Genomic DNA, 12,499 nt, shown 5'->3' on the forward strand with positions numbered 1-12,499 from the left:
GTTTGAACTTTGCAAATGAACATATAGACAAGCATGATGCATTTTGGAAACAAGTTCTGTGGACCGATGAGGTTAAAATAAAACTTTTTGGCCGGAATGAGCAAAGGTACGTTTGGAGAAGAAAGGGCACAGAATTTAACGAAAAGAACCTCTGTCCAAATGTTAAGCATAGGGGTGGATCAATCATGCTTTGGGGTTGTATTGCAGCCAGTGGCAGAGTAGAAGGAAAAATGGATTCAATTTCATCAAATTTTGGATGGTAACTTGATGCCATCTGTGAAAAAGCTGAAGTTAAAGAGAGGATGGCTTCTACAAATGGATAATGATCCTAAACACACCTCAAAATCCACGGGGGTGTACATCAAGAGGCGTAAACTGAAGGTTTTGCCATGGCCTTCACAATCTCCTGACCTCAACATAATTGAAAATCTATGGATAGACCTGAAAAGAGCAGTGCGTGACAGACAGCCCAGAAATCTCAAAGAACTGGAAGACTTTTGTAAGGAAGAATGGGCAAAGATACCTCAAACAAGAATTGAACGACTCTTGGCTGGCTACAAAAAGCGTTTACAAGCTGTGATAGTTGCCAAAGGGGGCAGTACAAGATATTAACTCTGCAGGGTGCCCAAACTTTTGCAGACGTTATTTTTTTGTTTTCTGTAATTTTGAAAGTGTAAATGATGGAAATAAAATCTAACTATTTTTGACATATTATAAGAATGTCTAATCTGTAATTTATTGCCTTTTGGAGATTTTTCCATCTTTCCTAGGCTTCGTTATGCACATTAATACAAATTTTTACCTGGGGTGCCCAAACTTTCAATCCCCACTGTAGCTATTCTTCTGCTGTTTGTATTTCTTCTTTCATCCCTCTTAGATTTCCCTTTGTGTTCTTATTAAGCTTTTTAAATGTGTTTATTTTCAGTTGAGAGCATTGCGTTGTAGTTTTGAATATACTGCAAACAGGCTTTCTGTATGGCCTCATTCAGATGGGCACTGACACCCATTGTCTGTGAAGGAACACATTGTTTATGTGGCTTTAGCTGCCAGGTGCTGTGTGCAGGCAGACTATTAATGAGTATTGGGACACAGCGACAGCACAGACACTTGCCCCAATTTGACAGCCAGGCGATCGGCCTCAAACATAGACAGTCTACATTTAGGGCTGCTCACCCACACTCACATGATTGTCAAATTGCTGCAGACAGGCCACTTTATTACAGCACTCTGCAGCTAATTGTAAACTTTGAATGAAGATGTTCAGCTTAGGACATGCTTCCAGATCCACCTTTGTGAGAGTCACAACTGCCTACCAATTATTCAAAACAGTCAGAAAAAAGCTGCAGTGTAAATCTTCACCTAAATACAGTATAGAGTGTTGTTTTAGAAACCAGTTGTACTGTCTTATTTTGCAGTAGTAAGTTGCAGTATATTCTTCCCCACTGCATAATTCAGGGTCTGTATCAACAGGCTTTTGTTTGCTTCAGACAGGTTTTGCATTCCCAAACAAGTCTATAGGAATGCTAAAATTGCTTGGAGCAGGTCAAATGCAACTCAGATAGATATCAACTGTGGGTCAATGAATTCTAAACGATCTCAGCAGCATCTTAAACTGACTTCAATCTAATTCCATCAACACAAGCCCAAAACCTGTTAACGCAGGCCCCTAGTTTCACTACCGCTGCTTATGTAATGTAATATTATGGAAACTCCAATAGAGAATGGAAATTCATCACAATAACTATGACAGTAGCTTCAACCTGACATCAGCAAAAGCTTTAAATTTCAACTTTGGATGGACTGACCCTTTAAATAAACATACATATTAATTCCGGTTTACTTTAACCAGTATAATAGGTGTTTCCATACCCATAGGTATGAAGTCACATGGTAAAAGTAGCACTTTGCACCTATTAAATGTTTTGTTATTTTTACTCATGTGCTTCTTTAGGAAATTTGTATACTGTTATCTAAGCTAGATCACCCTAGGAATGGGAAACAACAGCTAATGTTGGAGATAAATAAAGGAATATAACACACCCAGCTGTCTATATGTTATGCTATAAAGTCCCGCTTTAGGAGGTCTATTTATAAAGCACAAAATATGGCTTTCAACAAACATTCCCTGGTGGAGAACCAATCACTGCCATTTAAAACAAATGGACCAAGAAGTTTCTTCACCAGAGTTTGGTGAAAGTCCACTTTATAAAATGTTGGGTGGTCATTTATGCAGCTAACACATTTTGTTTTGTAGCTATAAATTATAAGAGATTGTGACATTTTGATTGCCACATGGGGGAAAAACGGATATAGAAATCAGTACTGGCCTATGTGCTAATTCCTAATACCAACTCACCTAATATTTATGGACAATGGGCTTTATATAAAAAGTACAAAAATTAGGTGATAGAGCCCAGGGCAACCAATCATCTACCAGCTGTCAGGTTTTGATTCAGAATAAAAAAGTAAAATGAAGGAACACCTTATATTACCCATAATCTCTCTGTCTGTTTGCCTTTGGCAACATGGGCAGTTTAACTTTTGATTAGCTTTAGGCATAAAGCTCTGTATTTGTCTTCTGTTCTGACATACAAAAACAAAGAACTAAAGAACTATAATAATCATTTTGCTGTGGAAGATACATTTCGTGAATTCTCTATAGCTTATAAGTTCTCAGAGCCTATACTGAGAAATGTATTATGTTTCAAGAAGGGGCAAAACATGCTTTTTATATCTTGAAAAATAATCCTAAAAAAAAAATGACAACCACAATCAGTTTCCAGCTTTCAATGTGCTGTAGGAAGGGAAATCAATGGAAGGATTCTTTACTATAGGTCATACTTCCGGTTATCCTTTGCAATAATTTTTACACATCTGTGCAAGGTGTCTTTGTGAGATTTTTAAATGTTTGTTAGTTGGAAAATCCCCTGTTTTTAAATAACTGCTTCTTTGAGTAACACCGACTTGATGAAAGTTCCTGTACTGATAAATCTCTCAGACTTTGTCAAGCCGCCTTCTCCTTTTACAACCTTTTCAAGGAAGAAAAATTCCAAATAAAAGTAGTCCATTAGTCTCTGTAATGTTACAGTGTCCATCTCTGTAAAGTCTTTATTTGTTGTAGGGAACACAGGTTGGTAATATGACAGTAGCACAAGCTGGGCCGGCAAGGGGCTCCGCAACATCTCCCTCCAGTTCTGTCCAGCTGGCTTTATCAGCACTGTAGCAAATAGTGGATGATTTGTAAGCACCCTGGAAGCACACAAAAACATACCATTAAAGCATGTTCATTTTCATTATACTATCAAACAAGGATAATAATACTGAACCAGTCAGTAACTTTACCATACCATTACGATTAATAAAAGTCTTGTCTATAATATGGTTGGCAGTTTGGAAAGGTTTTTATCAAATTAGGGATCCATTCAGTTCCAGCATGCAGCTCTTAGGCCTCGTACACACGACCGTTTTCCTCGACAGAATCCATAAAAAAACTTGGTGGGAGAGCTTTTTTGCTGAGGAAAACGCTCGTGTGTATGTTTTTCATCGAGAAAACTGTCGAGGAACTCGACGAGAAAAAAAGAGAACAAGTTCTCTTTCTCCTCGACAGGACTCTCAACTTCCTTGTCGTGTTCCTCGCCGGGCTGGTTTTCGACAAGAAACACGTTAGCGTCTATGCTTAGAAACCCGCGCATGCTTAGAATAAAGTATGAGACGGGAGCGCACCTTCGGTAAAAGTAGCGTTTGTAATGGAGATAACACATTTGTCACGCTGTAACAGACTGAAAAGTGCAAATTGTCTCTTACCAAACTTTTACTTAACATGCATTAGAAAAAGCAGCCCCAAGGGTTGTGCCAGTGGAATCGAACTTCCCCTGCCATCGTATGTGTTGTACGTCACCGCGTTTGAGAACGAGGAGATTTGGTCTTAAATGTGTGTATGCAAAGAAAGCGTGTCAAGTTTCTCCACAAGCCTGACATGGAACTCGTCGAGAAAAATGATGTTTCATTTACGACGAGTTCCTCGGTCGTGTGTACGAGGCCTTAGACTATAATGTTGAAAATTAAAATGATCCAGCTATATGTACAACTTATGCACTTGGCTACAAAAAGTGTGAATCTTTCTGTTTGCTCACATTAATGCTTGGAGTGACTTGTTTTATTTCTGACTGTGATTTCTAAAGCACATGATCAGGTTAGCTTATATCTTAGGCCTCGTACACACGACCGTTTTCCTCTGCAAAATCCATCAAGAAAAATGCTGGCAGAGCATTTTTGCAGAGAAAAACGGTTGTGTGTAAGTTTTTTGTCGAGAAAACTGTCGTGGATCTCGACGAGAAAAAAAGAGAGGAGTCTCAATTTCCTTGTCGTGTTTCTCGTCGGGCTGGTTTACGACGAGAAACACATTTGTGTGTATGCTTAGAAACCCGCGCATGCTCAGAATAAAGTATGAGACGGGAGCACACCTTTGGTAAAAGTAGTTTTTGTAATGGAGATAGCACATTCGTCACGCTGTAACAGACTGAAAAGCGCGAATCATCTCTCACGAAACTTTTACTTAACACGCAGTAACATGAGATTAGCAAAAGCAGCCCCAAGGGTACATGTTGTACGTCACCGCGTTTGAGAACGACAAGATTTTGTCTTGACAGTGTGTATGCAAGGAAAGCTTGACAAGATTCTCGTCAAGCCTGACAAGAAACTTGTCGAGGAAAACAATGTTTCATTTACGACGAGATTCTCGGTCGCATGTACGAGGCCTAAGTCTAGTCATGTACCAAACCAGCATATATTGCTGTTCATAATATAACACTCACCATACTCCAACTGTAGCCTCCAACAAGGTAAACTCGATCGTCCAGTACTGCACACCCTGGGCCACTGCGTCCTTCAAGAATAGGTGTCTGTAGAATGTTCCACTGGTCTCCCTTTGGGTCATAACACTCCACAAGCATAACATCCAGGTGGGAGAATCCTAAAAATTTACAGACATTAATTCATATCTTTCTATGGGGATAATCACTAATACACATTTTAAATAATATCTAAACCACACTGCTAATCATTTTTTAGAGAGCGATAGCAAGGAAAATACAGGCTCGAAAACATAATTTTTTTTTAACCCTCCTGGCGGTATCCCCGAGCATGACTCGGGGTTGATTTTTTTGGCTGAAATCGGTAACCCCGAGTCACGCTCAGGGTAGCTATGCAGAGCCTGCAGCGCGCGCTGGCTTACCTTCTCCTGGATCCAGCGATGTCACCGCGCTGTGTGAGCGAGCAGGACCTCGCTCGATTCACACAGCGTCCTCCTGTGCCGCCGATCTCCGTTCCCTGCGACGTTACGACGCACGGGAGCGGAGATCGGCGCCAAATTCAAAAACGTAAACAAACACTTTACATACAGTATACTGTAATCTTATAGATTACAGTACTGTATGTAAAAAAAACACACACCCCTTGTCCCTAGTGGTCTGCCCAGTGCCCTACATGTTCTTTTATATAATAAAAACCTTTCTTTCTCCCTGCAAACTGTAGATTGTCCACAGCAACCTAAAGTGTCCCTTTATGTCAAAAATGGTTTTAGATCAGCTAGAAAACAGCGATAATAAATTATAATCACTTGCAGAATTGTGCGATAGCGATTTGTGGGGAAATTCATCATAAAAAAAAAAAATAATGACAGCAACAATTCTGCAACGGAGCAAATTTCAGTGATTTTGAGTTGATTACATTATTGAATAATTTTTATTAGAATTATATTATTATTTGTTATAATTATTTATAATTATTTATTATATTATAATTTATAATTTTGTTTTTAAAAAAATGTCATACCCGGGATGCCTATTAAACTCTGGTTTGGTCAGATTTAAGTGAGTTATTCCTAAGAATTACAGGCCTACAGTATAAAACGCCAAATTTCCTTGCAAATAATGGTACCGCTTTCAGCATGTTTTTTCTGAAAGAATCATACCGCCAGGGAGGTTAAATTGATTATTTTTATTTTGTTTTTGTACAGATATGACCATGTAAGCTACAGTGCTTAGTAACAAATGTGTTTTGCAATGGAAGGGGGAAGTGTTATAGGGACCTGAACGTTATGGAGTTCATTCCATGCAAATGAAGAAGACTAGATTTGTATAAAGCAGCTGGTAAGACACCATGGGGGCTATTTACTAAAGGGTGCAAAATCTGGTACAGCTCTGCATAGAAACCTATCAGCTTCCAGGTTCTATTGCCAAAGCTATAATTGAACAAGCCAGTTAAAGGCTGATTGGCTACCATGCACAGCTAGACCAGATTCTGAGTGCACCAGTGTTAGTATATCTACCCCTATATATGTTTCCATTTCTGGACAGGTTCTCTAAAAATTGTTACATATTGCTACCATAAGCAAAATGTACCACTTTATTTTTCAAAACTTTCCCTGAATGATCTCTTAAATCCTAGTGATTAAATAAAAATGGCTTATTACTATTATAGATTTTTTTTTTAAGTAGATATTGTTTTTCAGAATTTGATCTTGCTGAAACAAACTGAGCAACTCCTAATTCTCTGAACGCCTTGACGCTAGGTGAAAAAGGCTGAGTTGGCCAATAAAAACCTTGTTCTGTGTATAAGGGTGTACCTGCAGCAAATGGCCTGTGACCATACACTTCTATGACCAAATCTGACAGATAAGAGATTTCAGTAGCCATGTTGAATGTCTAGTTTGTGTGAGGAGCATTAGAAACAGATGGGCAATGACAGACGCTAGGCCCCATCACACCATCAATCTACATAACTCTCCTAATGGAGATTTAATTTCAGAATGTTATAACTGTTCATTGCATAATTACCACCAATGACTAGAGATGTTATGAAGTAGCTCTCTTTCTTGTCCTTGCTTCCTTAGGCATAGTTAGCCTCACCCTCACAGCTTTGTAGACTGGCTTTCACCATGCCAATCATAATACTCACATGTTGCATATAAATTCATATTAACTGGATTGACCTTTCTTTTTGTTAATTTTTCTTCCAAATATTGGACTTGATAATGTATTTTGTTAAATGAAACATAAACTGGTAAAACCATTTTGTTTTTGAATACTGTTAAAATTTTGATTTTAATCTGTAGTTGCTTTTTTTTAAAGCCGCTGATTTGCTAAAATGCCACCTATTTAAATGTTGGTACTGTTTTACCCCATCTCTCTGCTAATATGCCCGGAAGTACATATGGAGCAAGGTAAAATGATAGGCATTCCCTACTATTTGATTTTTAGTGTCATAGCATATGCACTCATAAATGAAAGCTGGGTAAGCAGGCTTTATTATAACAATATTGGGACTGCCGATATGAAAGAAAGACCCTCTTACTTAGCAATTTAGAGAACAAATACTGACAAGACCTACATCTGTATCTACAGAACAGAAGTAAGTCATTTTGAGTTCCTAAATTCCATGTAAACAGCTGATCTGGGCGTGATTTTTTTCTCATTAAAACTAGAATGTCAAAATGACATAACAACCATTACATGCACTGATGCAGCCATTGTGTGATCAAACATCTCATCCAGCTTCCCCACATTATTTTTATATAATAAATGGACAGGTTATACAATGTTTCAATTTGGTTGCCAGTTTGGTTGTGTATTATCCTTTAGTGAAACTACTAAACAGCATGCACACTCTAGCAATTAAATAATTTTTCCCTTTAAAGTGATTGTAAAGGTTAAAAAAACAAATAATAATAAAAAGAACATGTTGTACTTAGCTGCTTTGTGCAAGGGTTTTGCACAGAGCAGCCCCAAACCTCCTCTTCTGAAGTGCCCTGCCGGCACTCCTGGCTCCTCCCCTTCATTGGATGCCCCCACGGAGAGACACTTTCCATGTGGGCACCTGTGCGGGGCGCGTTCCAGAGTCCTGCTGCTGCACCCATTGACACAGACAGTGGGCCTCGGCCCCACCCCCTGCTTCCATATTACTGGATTTGATTAACAGCAGCGTGAGCCAATGGCTCCTGATGTTATCAATCTGTTTAATAAGGACAGAGACAGTGGCTGGAGCTGCTGGGCTCATGCACATCGCTGGAACGGATGGGCTCAGGTAAGAAAAAGGGGGGCTCTGGGGGCAGCTTCAGCAAAGAAGGTTTTTCACCTTAATGCATACAAAGCATTAAGGAGAAAAACCAGGAGACTTTATAATCCCTTTAACTACCTCATACAAGATACAAGGTAACTATCTTAATCAGTGTAATTCTTGATACAAAAGGTTTCTTGGTAAATTTAGTTTTTGGCTCCATTGTAGTGAATGGAGTAGTAATCGATTGTGTAAGTCTGTTCAGGGTTTCCTGAGCTGAGAGATTGATTACTTCCATTTGCCTCTGAAAGAAGCCTCAAGAGCATACTAGCTGGGAGATTCAAAGGATCAGCTGAATATTTATCATTTCAGATTTACTGATCATTCCCTGCGTCCTCCTATTATTGCTACTGATCGCTTTGGAGTATCATATCATCCTAAACCCATCTCCTGTTAAAGTTCTTCAGCAATAAATGCTAAAAAGTGGGACTGTGCTTGTTGGATTGGAGTCCTCTGTACAATTTAGAAGGATCTGGGGATATTTTCAGCAGCTCCTTTGGGGGTGAGCGCTACATTTGAAAATATTATTGAACATTTTTTACATGAACAAACTAGTGTTTGAAATGTATGAGCCTGTTGATGATAGCTACACAACATATTTATCCAATAGGATGGTAGAACTTTAGGACAGCATATCATAAAATTCTTCATAGTTACAGAAAACGTGGGATATTAGTAGACCTGGTTTAAAAAAAATACATATATACTTCCATGACAATATACTGCAAAGATAATATGCACTGCCTATTGAACCATAGCAAAACAGGTATGATGTTGTTAAACTGACCTTTTAAATGGTTTCCGCCAATTGCATATAGACGATCATTCATTACAGCTAAGGCATGAATTGCTCTCTTAGTGTTCATATCTTGCTTCCGAGCCCATACATCCATTACTGGATCATAACAATACAACCATTGCACATACTCGCCATTATGAACACCACCTGCAATTTGAATGATTGATTAATGATTGCTTTTTCTGATCTGGTCTGAAAATTTTGGATATTAGACAATAAGGTAATAAGATCAATTTTGTAGCATTTTTAAAGCCATTTTTTAAAAGAAAAGAAACATACAGATAAAAGCATTAAAACTTTCCTAATCTCCTTCACTCTTTATGTAAGCATTAAATTATGTCATCATATAGCAAAGGCACATCACAAACTATTTGGTTAGTTGAGGTCTCTATCATAAGCTGATATTGTGGCATAGCCAATTAAAAGTTGTCTAATTTCTTCAAGCCTAAATAATTTGTAAACCCAATCTGAACACATCTTCCTTTTGGTGCATTGTTTATGAGATGTGGACAGTGAGGGCATTCCCATTTTTACAGTTTAAAAACCCCCCAAAAACATATGATTGTGTAACCAGTATCAACATATAACTTCAAGCTAACAATAATATAGTACAAATGGTGGTGATGCATTTCTAACAGATTACAGTACTGTACAAAATATTTACACACCCCCTTTGCACTTTTTTATGATAAATACAGTTTTCTCTGCCTGGAAACTGGAGATTGGCCATAGCAACCAAAAATTGTCCCTTTATGTCAAAAGTGGTTTTAGACCAGCTAGAAAACAGCGATAATAAATTAGAATCACTTGCAGAATTGAGCGATAGTGATTTGTGGGGAAATTCGTCTTCAGACCCCGAAAGTAATGACAGTGACAATTCTGCACATTTTTGTGTTTTTGATTTGATTACATTATTGATTAATTATTATTATTATTATTATTATTATTATTATTATTATTATTATTATTATTATTATTATATTATTATTATTTGTTATAATTATTTATAGTTATTTATTATATTATAATTTATGATTTTGTGTTTCAAACTTTATCATACCTGGGATGCCTACTAGACTCTTGTTTGGACAGATTTAAGTGAGTTATTCGTAAGAATTGCAGGCTTACAATATAAAATGCCAAATTTCCATGCAAAATAATTGTACCGCTTTCAGCACATACAATCTGACACAATCATATCGCCAGGGAGGTTAAAGTGTCACTCCACCCAAAACAGGCAGTTTTGGTAGATACTGGAAAGATGAACCAGCCACCAGTTTCTTATATTTCCCACAGAAACAATTGAGTATTGTACGTGATACTTTTTTAAATGTATTTTATTTTGAACTAACATTTATTTTTTCAAGACAAGCTTCCTGGGTATGTCCCCTTCTTTAAGGTTTTATTTTCTTATATTTCCCAAGTAGACTATTGCCATATGAGTTTCCAAGTCTGCACATCTGTTGTGTCATTAGGAAGGGGTTTCTACTCGCCCTGTTGCAAATTTTGTTGCTGAAGTGTCCAAGACACAAAGAAATGTCTGACTCAGTCTAGTAGGCTTCATCTATAACTTTTGGGTTGACAGGAACATTACAGAGTAATAGAAAATCAGATCTCACAATGTGCCGGTACCTAACATCTTATAACCGTGCCAAAGAACCACCTAACATAAATAGAGAAGCCACTTTAAAGAGACAAATGTATATAAAAATATCTACCAGACACAAAATCAAAGGTAAATAGTAGTGCTAGAAATGCAATAACATAAACAATATATATTACACATCCAGTGAATAATAGTGCAAATGATGCAAAAAAAAAAAAGAAAAAAGTCCATAAGATATAACATCCAATTCTGGGTAAAAAAATCAATTGATAGGTATTCAGTTGCTTGAATGATCTGACACCATACCACGTGATCAAAACCGTGTCTCCACTCCCCAGTTAGATGTAAACTCACCAACACTATATATTGTTTATGTTATTGCATTTCTAGCACTACTATTTACCTTCAATTCTGTGTCTGGTAGATATTTTTAGGAACATTACAGAATTTAAAAAAAGAATAGGCATACTGTCTTTTCAAAACAACCCCTCATATTATGTAATTTTATGTCAATAATGACATACCTTACACCTTTTTGCAAATTGGACAAATGGTGGATAAAATACCACAGTCTGTGTTAAGAAGAAATCTGCCTCAATAAAGTTGTGAAGGTAAAAATTGAAAGGGGGAGATATTCAGCTTGGGAGGAGTGTTATCATTGCTTTTACCAAGAGCTGTTTATTAAAAAGATATACACCTTTATTCAGTGCTTGGTGCCAGGATGAAACCCCCTTCGGCAGCTCAGAGGATCCTTAAACAAACAAAACTTGCACACAGGTCTTTGTCCAAATTAAAAACTCTTTCACTTCATTACAAAAGCATTGCAAACCAGTCAAGCTCCCTTCTCCCACAGTAATGTTTCAGACCATGTCTAGCCCTTTAACAAACGAGGAGAAAACTGCAGGGAGCTTGCCTGATTTGTACTGCCATGTTTTAGTAATAGAGTGAAAGAGCTTTTAATATGGCCAAAGACAAAGACAAGTACATTTTCCAGCTTGTTCCTATACACTCATCTTATTGAAAGATTGTTTGACCGGTTTGGCACATAATTCCTGCCAAGGATCGTTCATGACATCTGTCATACAAAGCTTTGTTTGACCTTCGTGGCATATGTCATCGTCGGTCAACGTGTTCTGGTAAGCCTGCATTTTTCTCGGTGGTGGGATTATCACATTGAAGAAGTCACGTATTTGCATCTATCCATTCACTCACCAGATCGATTTCTAGATGTTGACAAACTTTTTCACTTAATACCTATCTGATCACTACAGTTTTGTGTGTTTTTTTGGTATCAATTAATAGGTGCAGAGATCACCTACATCACGTGCCAGCCAGGCACATTGCTTGTTTCTTCTAAACAGAGGGACTCATATATGATATATGATTTGTGCACCTTTATTCATTATTGTCATATGCGCTACAATTTTATACTGTATGATTTTCGTTACTGATAGTCATCGTAAGCGCTACACTTATAAATTCCTTTGTTTGTAAGTCCAACAATTTGTTTGTAAAGCCTAATAAATTACTGTAATAGGTTTATAACACATTTCACACAAATACAACATGGAAAAAGAAGGTTGAACTAAAGATACAGTACTGTATGAAATACAGTAAACAGAAGCACAATCAACTGTTGAGGATGTACGCATGAGAATGTACACCAGAGGTTTGAACTAACTCACATGATTGGACATGTGAATGCATGTTCGAATCTTTGAAAGTTCCTAACTTGAAAGTTTGTATGTAGGGGACTAACTGTATAGGATTTCTTATCCAACCAATTATTTTCTAAATGGTGATAAAGGCCATATTTTCATGATGTATAGCAGTCTTTCTTAAAAGGATTATTTTTTGACTATACTAAGACGATAGCATTACCCCAGTACCTATACACATTGGCCCTTGTCTTTTCCCACTAAGCTATATCCGTGTTGTATGCATGTTCCATTGTGAAGCCATGCCTTACCATGCACCCA

General features: G+C 37.5%; 1 protein-coding gene across 1 annotated transcript in view; it reads right to left on the bottom strand.

The window, feature by feature from the left end:
* Positions 1 to 787: 787 nt before the first annotated feature.
* The window catches only part of KLHL14 (kelch like family member 14), a 113,706-nt gene continuing 101,994 nt past the window's right edge, over positions 788 to 12,499 (bottom strand). Inside the window, exons 6-8 of the mRNA XM_040354127.1 lie at positions 8,903 to 9,061; positions 4,815 to 4,972; positions 788 to 3,249 (exon numbers count right to left, since the gene is read on the bottom strand). Of these exons, the coding sequence (XP_040210061.1) occupies positions 3,109 to 3,249; positions 4,815 to 4,972; positions 8,903 to 9,061 (458 nt within the window). The 3' untranslated portion in view covers positions 788 to 3,108. The remainder of the gene's footprint in view (positions 3,250 to 4,814; positions 4,973 to 8,902; positions 9,062 to 12,499) is intronic.

The sequence above is a fragment of the Rana temporaria genome, chromosome 5 (assembly GCF_905171775.1).
Source record: "Rana temporaria chromosome 5, aRanTem1.1, whole genome shotgun sequence".
Lineage (NCBI taxonomy): Eukaryota > Metazoa > Chordata > Amphibia > Anura > Ranidae > Rana > Rana temporaria.